A 25,782-nucleotide genomic window follows, 5' to 3' on the forward strand; every position below is an offset into this window, starting at 1 on the left:
TTTTAATGCATTTTTGTCTGTTTTATTGTTGAAAATAAAAGTGGAATTCCGCCTGACCAATCACAGCTCAGTGCGCTCAGAATTCCGCCTGACCAATCACAGCTCAGTGCGCTCAGATGACGTACAATGGCTGCGACTCGGTGGTATCAACATGCGGGATGGATGTGTTGATTGTAGGCAACGTGTGTAGTGAGAAATAAGTCATTTACATCACCACAGCTGCCATATTATTTAAGTTTTGGCATTTTTCGTGAGCAAGATGGCAAACACTAACCTTCAGTTCAAAACAAAGTATGTTTTTAACGCGTCGCACGTGCAGGCTGCAAACCTTGCTAGCCAGCTAACACAAGCTAGGCTAAAGTGTCAGTGAAAGTTGGTACAACTCGTATTTACATTCTTGTTATTCTCTTACAGTTATGTCGTTGAGAGCAAGATTGAGCCGTTTTACAAAGGAGGAAAAGTGCAGGTGAGTTTTCTGCCTTGTGTTTTGTGTTAAAAGTGTAGCTAAAATTAGTGAATTTCATGTTGTATCAGCCTGAAATAAGAATTAAGTGGTTTAATACGGCATTGAGGTTAACATGGGGACTGGAGAGTGACAGGTTAAAACAGGAGTGGTCACAAGTAATGCAGCAGAGACTAAACAATCCTGGCATTTACTTTTAAGTATTATGGTGGCCTTGATGGCCAAAACACAACAGCATTTGACAAAACACAACATTTCAGAAAACAAAACCAAATTTCCGCAAACAGCACTTTAGAAAACAGGATGATATTTCACAAAACACATCATGTCAGAAAATGCAGACATTTCTCTAAACAAAACATGTCAGAAAACAAATTGACATTTCACAAAATGCAACATGTCAGAATACAAAACAATGTTTCATGAAAAGCAAGAAGTCAGAAAACACAGACATTACACAAAATAGAATATGTTAAAAAGTTAAAATGACATTTCACAAAACACAATATGGCAGAAATTAAAACAACATTTCACAAAACACGACAACAGTTTTTGTGTTTTGTGATCAAAATACTACAACGCATATAATACTAACCCTAACCCTTTTAGAATTGTACAAATTGGCATTTAACATCTCTTTCTATTTTTTTGTTTCAGATCAGCAAAGATGAAAAGTACATCTTTTGCTCTTGTGGATCTCGTGTCAATGTTTTGGAGATCAGCACCGGGAAGATCGTCCACTGTGTTGAGCATGTGAGTACAGGATGGATGTTTACCTTTGACAACCAGAGTCAGTTCAGTTCTGTTAATCTCTAACAGTGTGTTGTTCCTCTGATTATCCTGAAATCCTCTGTCTTATTTATCCATATTGTAATCGCAGGATGATCAAGAGGACATCACATCTTTCGCTCTCAGCTGCGATGATGAGGTAAAACAAACATCTGTCGTTATATAACTTAAACTTCACAGTGTGAATTCATCGTATCGGTCTGTAGAAGATTACTGAGTGTGTGTGTTTGTCTCTGCTCTTTGTCCTCCACAGATGCTGGTAACAGCCAGCAGAGCTCTGCTGCTGAAGCAGTGGGACTGGCAGCAGGCTCAGTGCACTCGCTCCTGGAGGGCCATTCACACTGTTCCTGTAGCCAGTATGACCTTTGACTCCACCTCCACGCTCCTGGCCACAGGTCAGCAACTCATGACAATACGTTGTGTCTCTTGTGTCCCATGTTTCTGCCTGATTTCTGCTGCATGGGCAGTTTTCAGTTTTTCCTCATGTCATCTTGCAGGTGGCTGTGATGGAACTATAAAGCTCTGGGATGTGGTGAAGCAGTACTGCACCCACAACCTGAAAGGTTCATCTGGTGTTGTGCAGTAAGTTTTGATATCTGTGAACAGAAAATAATTTGAATGATATTTATAGATATAAGTTGTTTCTTTGTTTAAAAACTGAGACTCTTAAAAAAGATAAGATAAATGTATGTATTTTTATTTTTTTAAGTATCTTACGTTGAGATACACAAACACGTTTTTCTACAAAAACCTAAAAAAAAAATGAAAGAAAGAAAAAGAAGCTAAAAAGCCAGCTGTAAATGGTGCCTAAATACAGTTAAAACTGCTCTCCTTGCTTTGATGAAATAGTCTAGAATTGGTGAAGTTTGATCTAAATCAAAAGCTATTTGATAAATAAATAGGGCTAACGTGATTTCATCTGACAAGTCCAGGGTTCCCACAGATCCTTAAAAAGTCTTAAAAGGCATTTAATCCATCATCTTAAAATAAGGCCTTAAGTGGCATTAAAATGTCTTAAATCAATCTTTCAAAAGTCTTAAAAATGCTAAGACATTGGAGATGGAATTTTTATGTTTTTTTTCTGCCATTGCATTGAAATAGCTCAAAATAAAAGTAACTTAACAATAATAATGAGGCTAATTTACAGAATTCCTCATCACCAAGGGGTCATGTTTCATGATACAAAAAAAACATTTGAAAACTAAAATAAAAATGATTTTTAAACTAAAAACCTAAATTCGGTAACAACATTTTGTGTGTCTTTGCAGCCTGGTCCAGTTCCACCCAGACATCAGCAGGCTGCAGCTCTTCTCATCCTCTCTGGACTGTGGCATCCGTCTGTGGGATCTGCGCTCCAGCCAGTGTGTGTGCGTGCTGCAGAGTCACTACAGCGCCGTCACCTCACTCAGCTTCAGCCCCGATGGCGGCACCATGGTCAGGTACCGTACACTCAGTGGACAAGCTGCTTTTTACAACATTTCAAGCTTTGGGGCTTCTAATGCTGAGTGTTTACACATTTTTTCTTCTTCTTGCTGTTACTGTGTGTCGTTTTTTTGCAGTTCTGGCAGAGACAAGATCTGTACAGTGTGGGACCTGAAGGCTCAGAAAGCCAAGAGGACTGTGCCGGTCTATGAGGTAAGACTGTGGAAACTGTGCTGAAAACTGGAAGGTATTTATTTTTGCTTTTAGATGCTTCACATTTGATTAAGGCAGTCAAAATTAGGACAGCACTTTGATTATAGCATTTTTTATGACTGCCACACAGATGTTTCAGGCCAGCTGCTCTCCGTCAGCGTGTATTGCTGTATGTGCACGCGGAAGAAGGGTGTCTGGCCTGAAACGTCTGTGTGAAAATAATAAAAATACTATAATCGGAGTGCTGTCCTGATTTTAATTGTATTGATACCCACTTAAAGGATTCAGCACCCAGTCTCAAAAGGTCTCAAGAGCACGTTGTGTCTGATTATCACGTTTGATTAACAAAGAATATTAAAATCAAATCTTCTTGCGCTCGTCTTGTGGGACAAAGCAGCTTCATTTCTATGTGTTGTCTTCGTCCGCAGGCTGTGGAGGGCGTTGCGCTTCTGCCTGAGAACGAGGACTTGTCTCCGATTGGAGTGAAGAGCAAAGACTTACATTTCGTCACAGCTGGCAGCAAAGGTTCGCCTTTTGAATTGTCCTGAAGATTTAATCTGCTTTGCCGTCCATCAGTCCAGATTTTATAGGCAGCAATTCCTCCAGAGCTTCGCTGTTAATGCCGTCTCTCACCTCTTCTCCCTTTCTCGCCTCTAGGTATACTGCGAGTGTGGGAGGCCAGCACGGCACGGTGCGTCTACACCCAGACCCTCCCCTCCACCCACAGTGCTGTCTCTGAGGAGGAAGACAAGGACGACGACCCCCGCAGTCTGACGTACCTCCTCCACCTGCCCGCCTCCTCCAGACTGGCCACAGTCACAGCAGAACACAACATCGTGCTTTACCAGCTGCCTGGTCTCACCACACAGCAGCAGGTGTGTACTGAGGAAACATATGAGAGGTATTCATATCCGGTACTGAAAACGCTGTGACAGTAATGTTAAGTGCTGTTTATTATGCTGAAATTGATAAATTATGATTTTACATTTACACTGACAATAGGTTCAAGTTATAATTAATGATTTCTTTTGTGTCTATGTTTGTCTTTTCACTGTTGCCTTGACTGCAATATAGAGTGTTTATACTCACATCACAGTTTGGTTAAAAAAAAAAACTTGGTGAGGCCATTACAGAGGTACCAATTTTAGGATGTCAAAACCACAGAAAAGTTTGGGAAAATGTGTGAAGGCTCCTTAAATGTATGGAGAAGAGTTAGAAAGGGCACGATGGTTTAAGAAATTAAGGTTAATAGGGGGTGGAGATCCCTGTGAGCTGGCTCCTTTGTCTTGGAGTGACAACTGACAATTCTGCCTTCTATTTTCTACCCTGAAACCTTGTTTTTTTGTGATATATATAATTCAATATATTACACTTTTGAAGTTAAATTTTTGACAAAATTTACAAAAACTCGAACTCTTGTCCTTCTGCAGCAGGATATGAAATGAGATCAGATATTCTTTCAAAACTGGATGAAACAGCAGCTTAATATCAATATGCTGATGTACTAATACAATAGAAAGTAAGCTAGGAGTTACTGTTATTAAAATTTCCTATAGCTGAAAGGAAATGCACAGAACAAACTTGAATATTGCGAATATTCCTGTCCTGGAAATTTCAGTTCAGTTTGGCCAACCACAAACGCCTTTCCCCAGACAATTGTTGCACTCTTCTGCCTGATCTGTAACTTTTGGCAATTTGTAGTTTCCAGGTCCGACCAACTAGCCAGTGGCAAAATACACTAAAATCGTAGAACAGTGATTATGACTAGTTGAGAGTTTGGTTAGATTTTGTTGTCTACATTCATTATCCAACTTCTGGCTTCATGACACGCTGTGAAAACGCTCTATTGTAGCTCAATAAATTGCCCTGCAATTGAATGTTAGTCTTTTATCGGATGAATTGGGGAGAAATGTTGGCTTTTTTTCTCTTTTGTTTTACTGTATTAGCTTGCATGCTGAGTTATAATGGTATTATATAGATATTTTATTCCTTGCAAATTCTTAAAGATCACTTGTTTAATGTCAAGCTAAAGACTCCAGGCATCTCAGTCTGGTTTCATTTCCGGTTATGCAAAGTTAATGGACAATCTCGTCCTCTGTTTCTCCCTCTGCCCTCCCTCTCACAGTTCGTGGGCTACAATGACGAAGTGCTGGACGTGAAGTTTTTGGGTAAAGGCGACAGCCACATCGTGGTGGCCACCAACAGCTGCCAGCTGAAGGTGTTTGAGCTGCTCACCAAAAGCTGCCAGATACTCTACGGACACACAGGTCAGTCTCCAGCAGAGGGCAGCGTGCTCATTCACATGCCCACATGCGTGACACGCATAGCAGAGCGTTTGTCATTTCACCAGAGGGCAGAAAGTTTCACCAGAAAAATGGTTTCTTGTTTCTTCATTTGATTCAAGTATCTTTCTTGTGCACATTTTAACACAAATGTTGGGTGTAAGACACTTTATCAATCATTAAAGGTGCAGTTCAATGCACTTTTTGTCTAATTCTCAGGATCTCAGTCTTGCTACGTCAATATCTTCCTTTAAAAAACATATTTTTATCCAAAGGCATTCTTATAATCTCTTTATAATAGATTGTTTTATTAATATATGGTACCTGGGTCTTGTATTGTTTTGATTTTGTTTCTCAGCCACTGATTGTAAATTTTTCTTCCATGTTCTATTTCTTTTTTCTAACAATATTTCCTGTGTATTGTTCTTATATTTTTTTTGTTCTTTTGTGTTGTGAAATTTTTTTTCTTGTGTGTTTTTTTTAAATTTTTAATCGTACAGCACTTTGTCACGTTGGTTTTGATAAGCGCTATATAAAAAACTTTATGATTATTAATTCAGCAAATATCTCCTCACAGTCTGCTAGCTGTAGGTTCTGCATGTGCACAAAAACAATCTGGTGTTCAGACTCAGCTCTGGCTCGACAAAGAGGCTTGGACCAAGCTACATAACACCGCGCCATCTTCTCTCACTCTTCCACATCCTCGTCCTTGAGTAACGGAGCTACACCATGATAGTTATGAAATCTAAATAACATTGGAGATTTTACTGGAGCTCCTGAAGTAGCACGGACAGGAGGGCTGCAGTATTTGTTTAGGTGTCAGATAGTTCAGATATCAACAGTCTGTCTCCAGAATAGCTGACTCCACCTTTAATGTGGGTAAAACAGGTTCTTCAGTCTGTTTTGCAATATTTTCTGGAGGTTTTTAAAGCTTCAGAAGATCTTTTATTACTTGGAGACGCCTGGCTGACTGGGATGTGACCAGTCTGTAAAAAAACATAAAAGTAAACTAAGTAACTAAGTAAGTAAGTAACTAAGTAAGTATCGAGGCCGACGGATTATTAGATAAAAATAATAACCTTTCATCAAAGAAGGTAGCTGTTTCAAACATTCAAGGTAGCCTAAACAGTATAGCAGATTAGTTACAGTTAATTTCTTTAGTTTTCAATTACTTTGTTGTTTTTTTTCCTTTTTCCCTTTATTATTTTATTTTTTTTATTTCTTCTCTTCAGAAAAAACATATTGGTGTCGCTGTTGCCTGATTTGGCAACATACACTTTGATTTATTTTTGATTTTATTTACCTCTCTCACACTTTGTTAACAAAAAAGTGATGAAGATATGCTGTGCTGTATGACGTGCACCAGTTTTGATTCCAGTGAAAATAAAAATAAAAAAATACATTATAGCAAATTTAACTCAAAATACATTAAATTAATAAAGAATATTATAGGAATAAAAGATGTACATGGATTAAAAAGTATATAAATCTCTAATAGCGCAGTTATCAAAAGCAAAACTTAAAAACAGAGGCTCTATAAACTGTGTCAGGATCAGTGCTAATTAAATGTGTCATAAGAGAAACCAAAAATGAAAGAAATCTGCTCTGACACAATGAGGTCATCTCAGCTTCGTGCTGTTAAAAAGTGGGCTTGTTGGAAAGATGATTTTCTGCTCTGGCATTCACAGCTATTTTTATCTGTTTATCGTCCACAGATACTGTCCTCTCATTGGACGTGTTCAAAAAGGGCTCTCTCTTTGTGAGCTGTGCGAAGGTGAGCAGACAAACAATCAATGACCGTGCACACAGAGCACGTGCACACAGTCCGACACGAACTTACAGAGGTCAAGACATGTCTTATATTAAACTGCCATCAATAATATGTGTCTTGTGTCTTTGTCTTTAGGACAGGTCGGTGCGTGTGTGGCAGATGGACGGCGACAGCGGTCAGGTGCACTGTGTGGCTCAGGGCTCCAGCCACACTAACGCTGTTGGCTCCATCACCTGCTCCAGGTAACACTCACGCAGTCACACATGCAAAGAGAAAAGTGTTAAAAAGAAGGGAATCACTTTATATTAAAGGACAATCTGTGATCCTCAATCTTTCTGTGTGCTTATGTCCAGGATGAAAGCATCTTTTATAGTGTCTGGCAGTCAAGACTGTACCATTAAGGTGTGGGATCTACCTGCAGACTTGTCTGTGTCGGGGGAGGACGTACATCAGCTGACCCCTCGCACCACAGAGAAGGCGCACGACAAGGTACAAGCTTTACGCACATTTCAGGAAGAAGAAAAACGCTGTAACCATTTGTAGCTGAAAGCACGCAAAGTGTAGAAGAACAGAACATTTCAGAGCGACATCCAAACGTCCTGCAAAATATTATTTCCATTCAGGGTTCCCACGTTCATGAAATTCCTGGAAAAGTTATGAAATGTGAAAAACAGTGTCCAGGCCTGGAAGTGATTTGGAGTTAACAAAGTTTTAGAAAAGTTTTGAATTTGCATTGTTTTGGGTATTGTTAATCCTTTGAAACCTGAGCAAATGGGCTTGATTATTTCAAGCAAACAAGAACATAATGACCAATGAAAAAAAAAAGACCCCACCTAAAATGTGCAAAAAATTATTTAAATGTTCAAGAAAATTACTTGAAAACTAGTAAAAAAGATAGAAAGAAACAAAAAAAAAACAACAGGGGAATGAATAATTCATTTTGAAACATAATTTTAAACATGTAATTGTAAGAAATGTACCTTGTTCCCTTTGCTAATTTTCCCCTAGATGATTTTCCCTGTAGCTTTCTAAAAAATAATATTCTAAATCTACTAGTTTGTTGAATGTTTCTTAAGTTGCTCATAGCCTTTTTTCCCCACGTTATTGTAAGAAATCACGTCAGTTTGCTCAGAATTCTAAGGCTTAAATAACGCTGAAAGGCGTCTGAAAGCAGCACAAGAAAAGAAAACGTCTTAAATTACAAGAAATATGTTGCATTGAAAATCTAGTGCTGCTCTGCTCGACTTTTGATTGGATTTTCAGTTATCTATCCTCCAAAAAAGGGGCCTCGATGTTTTGCAAAGTACCCGTTTCTTGCTGGTCTTATCTTTTGGCATAAGAATCTGGTTGATGGCGGGAATATCTCATTAGTGAGTAAAGATAGGGAGCGCGAGCAGTTTGCTCATTCACAAATGCCTGGGCTGTGAGGGTTTTTAGTCCTGCCCCTTTCAAAATACTTGAATTGGGTAAAATATTATGGAAAAGTTATAGAAAAGTTGTTGGTAAAAATGTGTGGAAACTCTATCTCTTGCATTTTTCATTGGATAATAAATGTGAGATTGAGGTTGCATGATATATTCCCCCAAAAACCATCCTGTGGTTCTTTCACATGATCACATCAAAGAGACAGACGCTCTGTCAGTCAGCTAAGAAAAATTTCTAAGATGGCAAACTAAGTGAGGTGTCGAGGTGTGTCAGTTTGAGTCCTATAAATTTTAATGACAGGAAAAATTTGGCAGCTTGTTGAAGTGGTGAAATACAATAATAATGTGGTTAACATTTGTGCACGCATGTCGCTGTTTGAAATCAAGAAGCATTCGTCACGGTGATTGTCTTGGCTGAAATACAAACCAAATTCAGAGGTCAGGCAGTGGAGAATTTAATGTTGCACCCTCCCATCGTTTGCTGATCAAAAGAGGAGGAAGTCCGAGACGTTTAATCCCTTTCATATAACCTTTTTTTGTTTTTTTTTGGCGTTCCCTAGGTTCCGAGCAGTATCGCTGCTCTTTGAAAGCTTTTCTGTAATTTGATGAAAAGACGCTGACACGTCACAGCTTTGTTGAAAAGGACTCTATTTACTCACGTACAGCTCAGCCAACCTTTCTTCTGGGGAATAATGAAGTCATTGTTGCAAGTTACTCCAGAAACAAGATCAAATCAGGTTACGGCTGATTTTTTATTTGTTTATTGCTTTTGTTTGAGCGTTTGGACTGATGCAGGAAGAGAAAAGGCTGTTTTTCCTCTGCAGTGCAAACGTGTCTGAAATCTATAAACAGTCCGACTCTTCAGCTGTAAGGATTTCTGGCAGCTTCTATTCTTTATTTTAGTTTCAGTTTTAGTCTGTAGCTTTATTTTTTTCCCATGACTGCACTCCTGCCACTTTTATTTCATGCAGATGCACACATTTAAACTTCAGTGAGACTTTGCTGCCTTTTTCTTGTCTTATATTACAGTACGATGAATAAGTGTGACATTTAAAGATGTCACTTTGAGCTCTGAGTAATTATGATTGGGAATTTCTTGATACTTTTCCATGTTTTACAAACCAAACAATAAATAGATTCATCAAAATATTAGGCAGAATTAAATTAGATCATTATTTTTTTTTTAGTTAAAATAAAAAACTACCTGAACCAACTACACAAGTAAAATTCTGTTGTCATTTTGTATTTTTCATTAATTTTCTCTCTAATTTCGTTTGATTTCTGCATTTAGACATGAGCAAGAAATCAGCTTTCCGTGGCAGGAAAACTTTTTCTGTGGTTTGTTTAATCCACACCATAACAGAAGCAGTATTTTTGTTAATAATGACATTTAAGAAATCACATGAAACAGTCGTTTTTAGTGAAAAAGTAGAAGTTGATGAGAGAGGTCATTGAATAACTCCAAGATTGACAAATTTTTGATATATTATGGTGTAACAAAGATTCCAGTTGTAGAATATTTCTTTAAAATCTTTATTTGCGTATACTGATGAGAAAAAAATGATAAACTTTTGATAGAAAGAATCCTAACTACAGTAGATATTTCCATGTAATGACTAAGTAACCTCTCTCACTTTTACACCGACACACACACACAAAAAAAGCCACACACACACAAAAACACACGCAGGTGAGTCAGTCTCCAGCCATCTCTTTGCAAACAGTTTTATGCAAGGTGACTTTTCACATAAGGAAGTGCAAAAAAAGTGCGATCCCCAGTGAGACTGATTACTGTGTGCAGGTTTCTACTCACAGTAAAATTTCAACACCGTGATTTCCTGGAGATGTAAGATACGACAATTGACAGTCTGTCCATCAGCAGCATCGGTTTACTTAACTTTATATCTTTTGTTGATGCGAAGAACATTCAGGAAATATCAGATTAACACACAATGTGAGATGTCACTCAGCAGTGAGGTGACACTGGAGGCAGCGTAGAGGAAAGAATTTAGAGAATCTGTTTCTTATGGAAGAAACATTAATTATACAATCAGTCTTTCCAAGAGCCTCTTTTTTCCATCACGTTTCCCAGCATCGGCTTCCTTTTTAATCAATTTTCATTTCTCCTTCCTCCAGGATGTGAACAGTGTGGCGGTGTCGCCCAATGACAAGCTGCTGGCCTCAGGCTCCCAGGACCGCACCGCCAAGCTGTGGTCGCTGACGGGGGAGGGGACTGTGGGCCTGCTGGGGGTGTTTCGGGGCCACAGACGCGGCGTCTGGGCTGTCTGCTTCTCTCCTGTCGACCAGGTGCTGGCCACGTCCTCCGCAGACGGCGCCACCAAACTGTGGAGTCTGCAGGACTTCAGCTGCCTCAAGGTGGGCCATGAGGTTAAACATACGTGTGTCAGAGCGAATCATTTATCACAGAATATGAGGAGTGATTGCATACGTTAGTTATGTGTGCAATACATTTTCTTGTCAATGAAAGCTCTGTCTCACACTGACACACCTTAAAGACACGCCATGACATCAGTTCAGCAGGTGATTTTCTGTGGCACTGAGTGTTGTGAAATAATTATCTCAAACCTAAGGGCCAGAGTTGTTTTGATACTTATGAATTTGTTGTATTCTCATAGCTGACTATAACTGCGATTTTGTTTTTGTCGTAAAGTAAAAATTATTGTTTATTTTTTACTCATAATCTTTTTTTTAGACATTCGAGGGTCATGATGCATCGGTTTTGAAGGTCATCTTTGTGAGTCGAGGCACTCAGCTGCTCACCAGGTAAACTCAACTACCTCTCATGTAAAGCTTTCTACCATAAAAGTACACTTAGAAAATGGTTTTAGCAGTATCATTTTTTTCCACTTTTCGAAATTTCGCTGTGGTATGTTGCACGATGGTATATTGTGTTGGCCGGCTGTTAACAGTCCTGTAATATTATCCCCACCACTCACAGTTACCATGACCCCTGGTGGTGCATGCTGTTCACTACATTATCTCAATACAGCATCTCTGTGTCAGTTTAATAGAAAAAGGAGCATTTTTGTCAGTCGTGAAAATTATACTGTCTGGGTTTCTAATTTCCCTGGCATACTGTAACACTGTGATACTGCCCGAGCCTACTTTCAAACTTTTTTTTTTTAATTTAATTTTTCATATCATTAACAGGTTCATTTTGAAACATTATGAAGACTCAATGTGATTCTTAAAAACAGCCTCACATACGGAAAACTTTGCTCAAAACCCTCATGTATGCTTATCATGTTATCTCTTATTGTCTGACTGTAATGATCCATTTCTGGGATTCTGGAAACCAGTCATGCTTGCTTGCTAATAAGATTGAAGAATGTGGAAAAAAAAGCTGCTGCAGGCTCAAGTAACCTGTTTATACACAAAAGAAGAAATCTAAGCTGTTTTATAAAATGTGTTTTGTTTGACTGTAGACAGAAAAAACATATTTTAGGAAAACAATGAACTGATACCAGTAAGGAAAGTGATGCAAATACTGCCTAAAAAAACTGGATAGGGTATCAGCAAGTTAGTGAGTTAGTACTCTGACCTGACACCACATAATTAATTATTAAATTTGAAGTGTGTCACAACCAGATTAAACAGCAGTTTTCCTCAGAAATCATTTATTTTTAGCACCTCTGAAACAGAGGCTCACGCAAAGAGTTGTGCTGTGCAGCCAACAGCAATTACTGTTTTAGACTCATTAGGACGAATTTATTTCTGGTAAACAGTGCGATCTCGGCTGCTGTCAAAATGTCAGCTGTTTTTATATATATATATATATATATATATATATATATATATATATATATATATATATATATATATATATATATGTTTTTTTTTAAAGTCCCACTAACTTCAGGTTTGACCTGAACAATGCCAGACAACAGTTTCACATCCACACAGGGTTAATAATATACAGCTGCTAATATATTTTATTATTATCATTTTTAAAGCAATGGTGTCAGATACCCAACAGTGAAATCAACATACTTTTATACAACGAGGGAATTATACAGTATGAGCAAAGACAGTCAAATTGCAACTTTATGATGTCTCTGCGATAAATCGCGATGTTGTGCTTATTGGTCGATGACTGTCATCGTCCATCATTGCAAAACGACTACACACCCAAAAATAAGCTAAATTTTTAGTCTGCATTCTGACTGTTTTGAGTGTTGGATGTCAGCTATTGAGCATTTTTAGTATTAATTAATGTAGGTTTTTATTTTTTTTTTTAAATGGATTAACTATACAGTCTGAAAATAGTGAAGATGCCTGTCAGAAGTTCTGAGAGCCCAAGATAACATTTTCAAATGCCTTATTTTGTTCAACTAACAGTCCAAAAGCCACTGTTCAAAATTATATAAAACTCTGAAAAGCAGCAAATGTTTTCTTTTTAAAGGACTGAACCACAGAGTATTTGCCATTTGCTCCACAACTGTAATAATTATTTGATGTCACAAAATAGCTGCAAACAAACTTTTTGTCGACAGATTAAAACCTTTTCAGAATTGGCATGTAGTTTGGGATCGCTTTTAAAAAAAAAAAATTGATAATGTGGATCCATGTCAGTCATGTAGCATCTTTAAATAAAAAACTGACTGTTTACACAGTTGTAACTGTGCTTCGTCTTTAGTGGCTCGGATGGTTTAGTGAAGCTGTGGACCATAAAGACCAACGAGTGCGTGAAAACGCTGGACGCCCACCAGGACAAAGTGTGGGGTCTCCACGCCAGCCGCAAGGATGACAAGATGGTGACGGGCTCTGCAGACTCTAACATCGCCGTGTGGATGGTAACTTTTACTTAATAGTCACCTGTTGAACTTAGTAGAGGGAGGGAGGATGATCAGTTTGCATCAAACTTCTAAAAGACTGATTGTAAGATTAAGAAAGCAAACAGTTATTTTTCCATTAGTGCTTCTTTTCTCTCCTAACTTTACATAAATGTGCTGGCAGGATGCAACAGATTAAGTGTTTGGAGCTTTCTTTGGAAGTTTTGTTGTTTAACAACTCAGAAACAATGTCTGGTATCAGTTGTCAAATAAGTAAGAAGATGACGCTAAATATTTTGGTCTTTGTGACAGCAAATAATTGACCTGCTAAAGTTCCTTTTAGCAGAATTTCCAGTCCACAGCTTATCTCGTTAGTTGTTTTTAGCCGACCTCTAACTGACTTCTTTCTTCTCTTGGGGGGGACAAAATTAGGAATATCCCCTGCAGGGGTTAAGAGATTACCACGAAAAATGTTGTTTTTTTGTCCACTGTTAGGACGTGACTGAGGTGGAGCTGGCAGAGGAGCAGGCCAAACAGGAGGATCAGATACTCAAGTAAGTTACACGGATCAGAGAGCTTGTTTAGACCTGGTATTAAGATGTGTGTAGGGTGATTCAGTCAGTGGAAAGCGGTGGATTTATAGTTGTGCATCGACGCTATTCAGAGCCTACGTTGTTTTCAGCATTTATACTCTTGCGCTGATGTGGCGGGGGGGTTTCTGTGAAGTGCTGTAAAGACTAATTAAACACACACCTAAAATCCACATTTAAAAAAATGGCTTGATGGCAACAATCTCAAACACAAGCACACAGATCGACTTCTTTATAACTTACAAGGTTTACCGACAAAACATTTTCACCACAAAAACAACACGCTGTTAGACACGCCCACGGCATTTTACATCGCATAAATTAGACTTGCGGTTAGCGTGGTTTTCCTCTGCTCTCATAAAGCCGACAGCAACATTAACAAAAGTAACGTTACGAAATTTGTCTCAATTATAACTCGCAAGGTTCACCGCCAAAACAAATGTGTTATACTAGACACGTATTCCACATAAATATTATTACTTTATAAATATTACTTTATTTCCACTGATGCAAATAAAAAAAATCTGGAGGTCTGAGTTGCCGCAACACTTAGCTACATTTCCTGGGGTCTTCATGTCGGGCTGCGGCGTAGGGTACACATCTACATAAAGAGCCTGCGTCATATTTATCGTACAATCCAGTGCAAAAATTTAAATCCTGCTGTGTGTCTGTTCACACTTGCTATTAGAACCTGTCCCCACACGTGTCCCGACTTGTGATCAGAAATCACTTTCCGTCTCTGTGTACAAATAAACACATAGCCTACATTATTTTATTCACCATCTTTAGTAGACTAATGCTGTGGGAGTGTGAGCTCTGCACTAGGGACACTTGACCACCACACACACACACACACACACACACACACACACACACACACACACACACACACACACACACACACACACACACACACACACACACACACAGTATAAACTGGTGTAAACTGGGCCAGAGGTGGCTGATGTCACTCAGCCCTCCAACCTCCGACTGATCACTTAAACTGAAGTGTTGGACAAACAGTCTCGTCCTCTTTTGTCGGAGGTCAGATGTGACTTTAGTCCCCCTTGTTGCGACATCCAGTCGCCCCATAAATAAACAAAGACTGTGTTAGACTAAGGTGGACCTCAGCGGGTCACAGGTCAGGCAGGTTGGTGTTTTGATAAGAAGGAGGGATTTTCATGCCTCAGACAGATTGATTGTATGTGTTTAATGATTTTAAATGTTTGCTAGCAGATGTGGGCACAATGCAGTTACACATGCATTCATTTTGACGCCAGCCTGTTTAACAAATATTACAAAAATTATTTTCCGGTAGTGTTGGGCGATATTACGGTATACACTGTTCATCAGTAGAAATTTGTTCACCTGTAGAGATATGGCAATGCCGTCTCTTTCACTGGAACTGTATGTAGGAAAGGTTATGTCGAAAACCAGGGCTGGATTCTCGTGTGATCTTGTGAGCGTCGCATGATCCTGAAAATGCAGCTGCCTTGCAAGGTCATGTGATTTATGCAGAGGCCGAGGATAGAGTGGCAGTGTAAAAACAGAAACAAAAACAGAAACTTAGGAACCTTAAAGCCTCAATTTTGAAAGAATTTCAGTTTCACTTTTTTGAGCCTTTCGTTTGTCTCATTTGAGCCAAAATAAAAGAAGAAAATATTCATATTATGAAGTATGGCGTGGTTATTAAAACCATTTATTAATAGTATTAACAGAACAATTGCTGTGTTTTTGATATATACCGTTACGTGACATGAAATTTCATGCAGAAGGGGAAATAAGTATTCAACACATCGCCATTTTTTTCAGTGCACATATTTCCAATGCAGCTATTAATGTGAAATGTAGACCAAACATTGATTTTAATTTAATAAAAAAAAAACGAGAAGCCAAAAAACTTGATTCTCTGTACATGAAGCATGTTGACTCTTGTATTGCAAACAAAGGCTTCTCTGCAAAGTATAAAACAGAATTCAGTTGGCGTGATCAATACTTTTTTCCTCTGGTGTCCACTTTATTACATGTAACTTTTTTTTATGGATTAAAATGTAACAATGTTTTTTTCTGCATAATTTTATTGAGCACTGGGCATTTAAACTGAATCTAATCAGACTAGTAGACTCCATGTAAACGTGCCTACTGAAGAACTACATATTTGTTTTGACATTTCATCTTTGGTCATTAGTCTTCGAGCTAATTTGCAGTAAACGTTGAGGATCTGTGTTTGAACATATTTGCATCATGTGTATAAATGTGTGTTTCTTGTGTCTAAAGGCAGCAGGAGTTGTCAAACCTGCTGCATGAGAAGAAATACCTGAAGGCTCTGGGTCTCGCCATCTCGCTGGACCAGCCTCACACCGTGCTCACTGTTATCAAAGGTACTTTGTTTGACAACTCTTCAAACGCATTTTCAGCTGTACTGACAAGCGGAAAGTGGAGGTCTAACAGGAATTGAGGGGAAAGAGAGATGGAAAGTGTCTTAAACCCTGAGGCTAGCAGGATATCGCTATTCCAACATTTACTGGTTACATACATGTACAGGGGGTACACGTTTTTTTCAGTTTTCCCTCTTAAGACATCGTACCTCCTCTGTGTACTCACTGCATCTCTGTCCTTCATTGCTTCACCTTTTGTTATCTTGTCAGTCTGTCGTCACGCTTCATTAACAGCCGCTTTTAATGCGGCCTGTGAACACAAAAACAAAAAGCCGCCTAGATTCCACAAATGTTCATGCTCTCGTGTCTTACCCTGTGACTCAGTGCAGAGACGTTTTGTTTGTGTGAAGCTAAATAGCCGTCATGGAAAAAGAGGTTTCTGGGACATAACGCAGACTATTTCTAATGTTTCTGTAGGTGGTAGCATTATTTTGAACCCTTTCTCTGAATTTTCTTCAGTGTTTTAAAGTTGACACTTCACTCTTGCGAAGTAAAGGGCATTTAAAGATTTATTACAGTAGTCAGTAATATGGCGTTTTATCATAATTCTAAGGGCCACGCTTCCCAAAAATCTGGAAATCTTCAATTTTTGGTTTTGTTTATTGAAGTTTTCTGGCTATACATTTATCAGTCATCTAGTGTGAAAGATTCATTGCCTGTTTCCAGACAAGTACATAAACATTGTCAAATACCTGGAGAGAAAGAGAGGTGGTAAAGAGAAATAAACAAAAAGGCCTAAAAGTATTAAGAGGAAGAAGAAGAAAAAAAAAGGGGTAAATAAATAAATATAAAAATAAAAAAATTTCAAAAATAAGGGGGGGGGGGGTAATATTAAAAAGTGTAATAACAAATAACTAAAAAAAAACGTTTATATGAAATAAATAAGTGTAGAAAAAAATAATTTAAAAAAAGGAATATTAAATAAATGTACAAAATATGTAAAATAATAAAACATAATAAATACATAAAACTGTGATAAATAAATGTATAAATAAATGTATGTATATCTAATAAAAGATCAATAAATGAAAGAAATAGATACATTCATAAAAACTAAATAAATAAATATATGAATGTAAATAAATACATATAAAAAAAAACCTAAGTCATAAAAAATATGCAAAAAGAGTCATACAAAAAATCAATATTAAGAAAATAATTAAAATAATACATAAATCAATAAAATAAAATTCACAGTGAAAAATCTTTTCTTTACCAGAGAGATATACAAGCAATGAAAAGACTGATCTTAAGTCTCGGACGTCATTCATATGCATTGCTGTACGGGGAGGATCAGCAATCCTCATCCTTGCCATTAGGTAAATGTGTCAAACAAAAGGCAGATGTGTTCTTAGTTTTGTACTTATAATGCAAAGTGGTATCACACAGTAGTATAAATTGAGCCAGGAAAAGGTGTGTACATGCAAGTTTTCCATCCGAGTCTCTGGTTATGTAATCCTGAGCCAGTGCTATTTATAATGATATATCATTACAGGTGGTTATAAAATCAGTTATTTGATAGATAATGTAATAATTATTAGAGACGTGTATTTCAAAAGGCATGTGTTTCAGTGGCAGCTGATGAGACTTTGCTCCTCCAAAGGCACACGCTTCCTTCGCTGTTAAATTACATGAAATCACAAACTACAGAACAAAATAAAATTCACATTGTTGTTTCAACCACAAATCACGAAAAGGAAAGGTGTGAGCAGACCTGTATACATCACTCACTTATACAGACATACTATCACACAACAACTGTGTTTGACGTTTTGTTCTGTTGCTCGTAGCAATCCGTCAGGTGGACGATGGCCACGAGCTGTTAGAGAAGACGGTACTGAAACTACGAGTGGATCAGAAAGGTAACAGATCTACGGCGTCCTTCAGTCTCTTGATTGGTGGAATACAGAAACCACAAAAAATAATCTTTTATGAGGAAATTAAAGTTCAAATAGATTAGGTGAGAAAGTCTGTCTGTTTTTTTGTCCTTTCCTTTCCACCTTCAACTTCCACCCCGTTCAGAGTCGCTCCTGCGCTATTGTGCCGTGTGGAACACCAACGCCAGAAACTGTCAGGATGCCCAAGCCGTCCTCCAGGTTCTCCTCACACATGTGCCTCCTGAGGAGCTGCTGCAGTATCAGGGCGCCCGAGCCCACCTCGAGGGACTCATCCCGTACACAGGTCAGCAGAGGACGTGTCTGTGTGTTTGTATGTGCGTCCAACTGAGGCGAATATATGTGTCAGGCAGAGGAGAAGGAAGTGTGTTTATAGTAGGGGTCGACTGATAATGGTTTTTCTGGGCCGATGCTGATACTGATTATTAGTAGTTGATGAGATCAGGAACCGAAATGCATTTACAATAAAAAAAAGAAAATCTTTCAATTTTTAGAATTTGAAACATGACAAACTCCAATACAAATTTTTTTTAAATTGCCTTTTGCAAATGTTTAATCAAAACTGAAATGTTTAACATCAAAGGCAGCAAGTTCCCAGCAACTTTTTTAATAAATTCAAGTGGAAATTTAGATTATAAAAAATAAATGTATAAAAATAATTATTAAAATTATTAAAATAAAAGAATTTAAAGAATTTTTAATTAATTAATTTTATCAGCGATCATTAAAATAAAATGCCGATACAGATAATCGGCCCCGATAATCAGCCACCCTGATAATCTGTCAACCCCAAATTTATAGAACTTTAATTCACATTATATGCCCAAATTTCTTGTAAAATATACATAAAATATACATATTTTGCCGAGATTGCCAGGCGCGCTTTACGTCAATATAAAATACATAAAATATACTAATTATGAACAACAATAAATTGGCATTGAGATTAAATCTATAATAAGAACAACATCTTGGTTGCTAAAGCAATAACCTGTGCCAAAGATTGCATACTTCCAAAACTGGTTTGTTGACCGTGTGATGGAAACAGGTTTAAGGCTGGGTTTAAAGACATCTGTCACGTTCGCGTCACTGCAGACTCTCTCGGGGAAAAAAACGAGAACAGGAGGAATGCTCCCTGTTGCCTGAAGCTTCCTTTTTAACCCATTTAATTAGATAAGTGTGTCGTGATTAGGAGGCACACTGTGATGTGCAACGTTCAGATACTAAAATACAGCGTTGAATAACCATATACCATCAAATATCATGATCTTAAAATTAATTTAGAGCCAATTGGAGCTGAATGATATTGGAAAATGATGTAATTGTGCTAAAAAAAACTAATATTGGGGTTCAGTGTGCAATTTTTTCATTGTTCCTTACATCTCTATTATTCACTATACACAAGCAATACACCATTTTACAGTACAACCAACACAACACTGGTTACACTAAACACAAACACTGCAGGACAGGTCGACTTATGATGAAATGAGATGATTTGATGCATGAATTGATATGAGTAGCATCTTTATTTAGCTACTAAATTACAGAAAACCTTCAGTTACAGTGGAATATCATAACTTGTATATTTAAGCCTTGTGAACATGTAATCATCAGGACTTAAAATCTGAAAAAAGAACAGAAAAAGCGATGCAGAACAACAGGCCATTTACAAATATTAAAATATGATACACGAATCTCTTTGATATCCAGCTGCAGTGTTCATAAACTAAATACACGCTGACTGTTGCTCTATCACTTCGTTCCTGAAACAGCTTCTCAGGCTGTGGTCGGGAAACACACAGACTCTGCTGTGATCTTAATAGACACTTAATCGACGACATACTTGCTACAGGAAACAGTTTAATATGAAAACGTGGATCGTACTCATACCAGGTCTTGGCGATCTTCACAAAGTAGCACTGCGAGCATCAAAACTTGTGCGTGACATTTTATAAGTCGTTTTCTTCATCTACTCTCATTCGTATGTTTCACATGGAGCCCGAGAGACCAGGTGTTTCTGACCCGTTTTTTTTTTGTGTGTATGTTTAAATCACCGTTATTTTGATTTAAAAAATTGCATTATATGTTGATTTGAAAATGATTAATTGTTTAGCTATAGAGTCAATACGAGACAGTTGCAGCAGGGTTTATGATTGTATTGGTGGTGAACTGGAGAAACAGAAAGAAGAGGTATTTGTTCCAAAGTGACTCCTTCCCTCTGTTTACTGTGGTCAAAACATAAACACCAGATACAAGATAGAAAGAGTGCACCAGGGGTCCCACACATTTTAATAGGCAACATTTTAAAACTTTTTATGGCTTTTTTAAGGACCTGTAATATATTTTTTCTTGCCATACTTGCCCACAGTTGTTAAATGTTTTTTTGTTAAAGCTGTTTAACATCAGCTGGCATACAGGGAGAGAGAGAGAGGTGGAACAAGGGGACGAAATGAAGAGATGATAAACAAAAACAAAATCACACGGACACATATTAGAGCTACATAACTTCAACAGCTTCATAAAATCAATTTGCCGCTCCGTTCCATCACAAGGAAGGTTATTCACTAAAGATTACTGTAACAATCTCACATATTTTTACTAACTCCATGACTTTCCCAGGCCTGGAAAACGTGATTGTGAAATTTCGTGACTTTTTTTTTTTTTTTTTTTAATTTGGGCTGAAATGATGACCGTTTACTTCTCCAACAGAGAGACACATGCAGAGGATCGGCAAACTGCTGCAGGCGTCTATGTTCTTGAACTACATGTGGCAGAAGATGAGAGTCGCCGGAGGACCAGCCAGGTAAGCGGTGGAGGCGTGTTGTGTATGGCACCAATGAGACAATGAAATATGATCCAGTTAGTCCAGTTGGAGTAATAGATTAATACATTTAAAGGCTTATCAGACGCAAAACACTGTGCGTAAGGCTGCTGCAATAACCACAATATCGCAATACTGTGCTGTTGACAAGCCAACCACAGGGGCTGACAAGCAACCGTAACATCTGCCATGTTCATGTTTTTGTCTTTTATTGATGAGGCCGGTGTTTTTTGTCTTGTGTTTTTTTTTGCAATGGGAGGGCCAGCTAGCGATGCGCGATATTAGATACAGCTTCGTCTTTTCTCCCTGAGTGTTTTTGCCTTGCCTTCAACCAGAGCAAGTACTCTACCTTGTGCCGATATTTTTACTTCCACAGATATTCTGTATCATAGCAACCAGTTGCAAGCAAAACGCCACAGCTGGAAAAAAATTTGTTTGTTTTAAAACTGTCATTTAAAAACAATGATAAACCTAAAAGAAGCTCAACAATAACCTTTGTTTACAAGGTGCTAAAATCAAGATAAAGTATCTGATTTATAAAAACAAACAAAAAATAGTGATAATACCACTTATCTCATTGTTGAGCTACCATAAATAAGGCAGGAAAATGTCTTAACTTTAACAGCTCTAACTGCGCAGTGATTTATGATGCAATGAGGACGTCACATCACGTTGCACCAGACGTTAAGTTTGATTTATTGTTTGCAGGATGATCCTGTGGTTTTGTTGCTCGAGCCTCATGCATTGATACCTTTGCTGCACTGACAGACGGGCTCCGTTTAGTCTGTCGCACTTTATTTAACCTCTCAGGTCACTGAGTAGAGCTCACTAACTTCCTTGTCCTTCTCCACTGACTACAACAAGAAGTGCAGTCGGTGTTGCGTTCTGCACCACTCTGTTTCTCCTGCACAGTAACAAGATATTGTCATTATGTGTGTCAAACATATCGTAAATAAGCCAGCGTTCCAGTCGAGGTCCAAAAAAGGACAAAGACTGCGGTTGTGTTTCTGTCTCACATGAGAACATGAGAAGGTGGCAGAGCAGCATTCTTGGCATTAAACTTGGCATGCTGCGACAATTTTCATTTTATGAGCAAAGCTTTGACTGTTGACAAAAATCTGAGAAAGTCAACTGTTGGTTTTTCCACTGTGAGCTCAGTGGAAAATGAAACTGATACTAAGAGAGTTACTGTATATGATATTTGGAAACAGAAAAGTTCTTAATGCATCATAAGCTTTACATTTAGGAAAACAGCATGGCAAATACATTTAGTGTCATATTCAGTCCCTCCAGGATGTTGCAATGTCCTGTTCACAATTACCGCAAATTCAACCAATCCTCGAGTATTCTGCGCAATGATTGCAACTTTTCCTCAAATATTCTGCAAAAAAATGTACCTATCATTCACCATTCTGACCAATCATAGCAGTCTGCATCAAAACATCACCAAACTCACTTCCTTGTTTCTGGTTGTGTAGATACAGAAATGTAAGACACAAATGTCTCTCATTTACCAACAACAACCGCCAAAGAAAGTGCAAGACAGTTCCCCGATGTTCATCATGAAATCGAGGGTTAAGTGTTTTGCAATGTGTGCAACGTGGATAAAGACAAAATTATCAATTCAACAAACACTTTTCAACTGCAAAACACTCTGCAGAATGGCTAAAAAAAGACAACAGACGAGACAGATCACCATGACAGAGGCTGTTGCATTCACATCATTGCATATGCTGAAAGAATCAAGATGAAATATAATAAATACGCAGAGTTAGTGGTGATGTCACTGTTGTTTAAATTACAAAAGAAGAACAGTGTAGTTTTATTCTCTCTTGATCAAGTTGCCATCAATTTCAATTAATTATACAAGAGGGGAGCCTCTAACTTTTTTTCTTGCTTGTGTGTCTATGTGTATCAGTCTATGTCCCCCCCCTTTTTTTTTTTGCTGGTCATTAAATGCAGCTCAGGCAGAACTCTTGATAAGTTATTTTTTTCCACAGCAGCAGTTTGTACAGTGCACCTAATAAATGTTCCAGCTCCAAAAGTAGAAAATCAGATGTTTTAATCGTGGTGGGCTGCGACAGTAAATAAATGTGTGGGAAACCCTGCAAAAAAAGCTACTATTTTTGTAATTTTCACTCGCTCCTGCAATTTTACTGCAAAGAAACGCCCAAAAACGCTGCAACATGTATCGCATTTTTTTTTTTTTTTTTAAAAGCTACCAGAAATCACGTGTTTTACGCACCGACAATCCCAAACAAGCCCACGAAAACCTGGAGAAACCGCATGATGCATGGAATATTTTAACCTGCTTGTTTTATGACTCTAACGCCTGTTGGTATATCCTGTCTAGCCTGGGTCAAGATGAAGAAATGGATACCACTCCTCTTGCACAGCCTTTCTTTATGATTGACAAGGAGAAAGGAATAGGCAGCGGCGGTGAGGAGAAAGAAGAGGAAGATGACAGCGATGGAGGACAAGATGAAGATCAAAATTGCCCAGCTGAAGATGAGGCGGAGGAGGTCAGCGCTACTAGGAAAGCTTCCGCCAATGACGGGCGAGTAGAAAACGGAGAGAGCACCAAAACAAACGGCAACCACCACTCTGAAAGCGAGGAGAGTTCAGATGAGGAAGAGGAGGATCAAACAGTAAAAGTGGTGAAATGTCTCCAAGTTTCTTCAGCTCCACAATGCCAGACTTTCGCCAGCTGACAGGGATCTCCAAGCTGATGACAGATGAGTCACTCCTGGAGAAAAAAAACCCCAGGAAGGGTCGTCTTATCGCGGACCATTAGCTGGACTGACACTGACATTGTGGCAGTGCAGGAAGAGACCGAGAGACAGGTGTGGAGTGATGATGATGATAGAGATAAAAGGCCTCTCTGTGCACTCCACGTCTCAGCAGCTCGCAAAGACTTTCTGTCGTGTGCCAGTAAGTTAATCGTGCATCAGTTCTTTCACAAAGAGTAGAATTCAGAGAAACTTAACAGCCTGATTTCATCAAAGGTGGACATTCAGGAGGAAAAGAGGAGAGACTGAAGGAGGTCAGAGCTGCATTACCATTCAGGCATGGAGGAAGAGTGATCCTCCCCCGCTGCAGATACCAGCAGCTATTGTCTGCTTCTGCAATGTTGTGTAGTCCTGATCTACCGGCTCGACTACATCAATACAAAAGGTTCCCTTATACAACCACAGAATTTTTTTATGTCATTATTACAAGTGTTTATAATTAAAAAAATATATCTTCTTTGTGATTTATATGAGGGTTTTTTTTTTATATTAAATAATTCAGCATTGCTTTGATAAAAAGTAGGATGGTGTAAAATATAATCCATCAGTTATTTACATGTGATTGCTTTAGTTGCTCAGTGGAAACATGAAGAAAATCCCTGTTGGATGTGTTGAGGTTTTGGCTTTCATTGCAGCATAGCTCAGGAGCATTTGGGCAGGGCGTGTCGTGAAGTTTTATTTTCTCACTGAGTCAGTTGATATTATTTTTGGCATGAACAAAGAAGGATGTGACCCAAAAATGATCCAAAACTTTGCAACTAATACTGTGGTACATGCGAGTACTAACAGGAGTTTTGATAATGAATATAAATGACAACTGACCATTTCTTGTGGTTTTAACCAAACATCTGCTTTTAGCTGGGTAAGTTGAAGTAAAATGATGATGCTGAACTGCTTGTTAATTACAGCCTTAGTTTACACTGCTGTGGAGCTGAAACAAGTCATTTATGAAATTAATCAAGTATTTTAGAACCAATTGTTTAATTTATGCCTCTGAGAGCCGTAGCCAGATGCATTATGTTTTTGGGTTGCGGGTCCGTATGTACGTCTCATTCTCGTGAACGCGATATCTCAAGAACACCTTGACGGTATTTCTTCAAATTGAGTACAAATCTCCACACGACTTCAAGGAGGAACTGATTAGATTTTGGGGGGCAAGATCACTGTGACCTTTAAAAAACATGTTTTTGGCCATAACTTACAAATTCATTCATTAATTTGACAACATTTCACACAAACGTCTATATAACCCCTCTAGGATGTGGCAGTGTTGAAAGGGCAACTATTTACGCAGTTAAGCCAGTCCCCGTGAATTCAGCACGACCTCACAATTTTGTGAGGTCGTGCTGAAACTCATTTCCTTGTTTGCGGTTGTGAAGATGCAGACATCTGTGACATGAAAGTCTCAAATTTACCAACAAAAATGACTGCTCACAAGAACAAGTTGCCTTTGATTTTCAATGAGTAATACAAATTGCAACAATTTTCGCAAGTTACACTTTGTCCGGCAATTTGATTGCAAAAAAAGTCCATAAACATTATGAATTACGAAAACTTTATTGTCCACAAATGTGAAAATTTGCCTTCAGTTTTACGATAAAATACATAAAAGACATGCCCGAAGAACATAAAAATAAAAAGCAACAGCAATATGTTCAATGTAAAAAGTATAAAAAAAAATAGATCTCAGTCATACACATTCAAGCAAATATAATTTCAAATAGACAAATATTAAGGTAGAAGCATGCAAAATCCTGATGGGGCTTTCTAATAGGCTAAAATGATACAACAACATTTTATATCCAAAAGGTTAAAAGTTAACTTTACTGTGACATCATAGTGTTCTGCAAAAAAACTTTCCTTGTCATTATTCAAAGTCATACGTCAGGAACCCGAGAGGGGACATTTGGTCAGGCAGATAGTGACTCTTATCTTGGGTTACCACCTTGAAACTGAGCTGATATTTTAGATCTTCTGTGCTGATGGGTTGAAGATGTGTGTGAAATATCCACCTTTCCCCCCAAAATATTCAATACAATCTTATTAAATTACTTAAAACGATTTTTTTGGTCCTATAGAATGTGACTTG

General features: G+C 38.2%; 1 protein-coding gene across 1 annotated transcript; it reads left to right on the forward strand.

Moving 5' to 3' along the window:
• The first annotated feature begins 115 nt into the window (after positions 1–115).
• On the forward strand, positions 116–24,150 carry tbl3 (transducin beta like 3). The gene is made up of 23 exons (XM_042505747.2): positions 116–291; positions 415–466; positions 1,121–1,216; positions 1,344–1,391; positions 1,506–1,647; positions 1,750–1,834; positions 2,521–2,691; positions 2,812–2,887; positions 3,316–3,412; positions 3,545–3,762; positions 5,013–5,154; positions 6,885–6,943; positions 7,076–7,182; positions 7,294–7,429; positions 10,501–10,740; positions 11,078–11,148; positions 13,022–13,178; positions 13,653–13,711; positions 16,025–16,128; positions 17,976–18,047; positions 18,208–18,366; positions 20,793–20,886; positions 23,258–24,150. The coding sequence occupies exons 1-23, from the start codon at positions 260–262 to the stop codon at positions 23,613–23,615; spliced, it is 2,775 nt and encodes a 924-aa protein (XP_042361681.2). The 5' UTR covers positions 116–259; the 3' UTR covers positions 23,616–24,150.
• The last annotated feature ends 1,632 nt before the right edge of the window (positions 24,151–25,782 follow it).

Source organism: Plectropomus leopardus, chromosome 18, assembly GCF_026936395.1.
Source record: "Plectropomus leopardus strain MGB_pleo_1.0 chromosome 18, ASM2693639v1, whole genome shotgun sequence".
Taxonomy (NCBI): Eukaryota; Metazoa; Chordata; class Actinopteri; order Perciformes; family Serranidae; genus Plectropomus; species Plectropomus leopardus.

Coding starts and splice junctions, on each gene's coding strand:
- tbl3 (XM_042505747.2), top strand. CDS start 260: ATGGCAAACACTAACCTTCAGTTCAAAACAAA. Junction 1,392..1,505: donor CTCTCAGCTGCGATGATGAG/GTAAAACAAACA, acceptor TGTCCTCCACAG/ATGCTGGTAACAGCCAGCAG. Junction 1,835..2,520: donor GGTTCATCTGGTGTTGTGCA/GTAAGTTTTGAT, acceptor GTGTCTTTGCAG/CCTGGTCCAGTTCCACCCAG.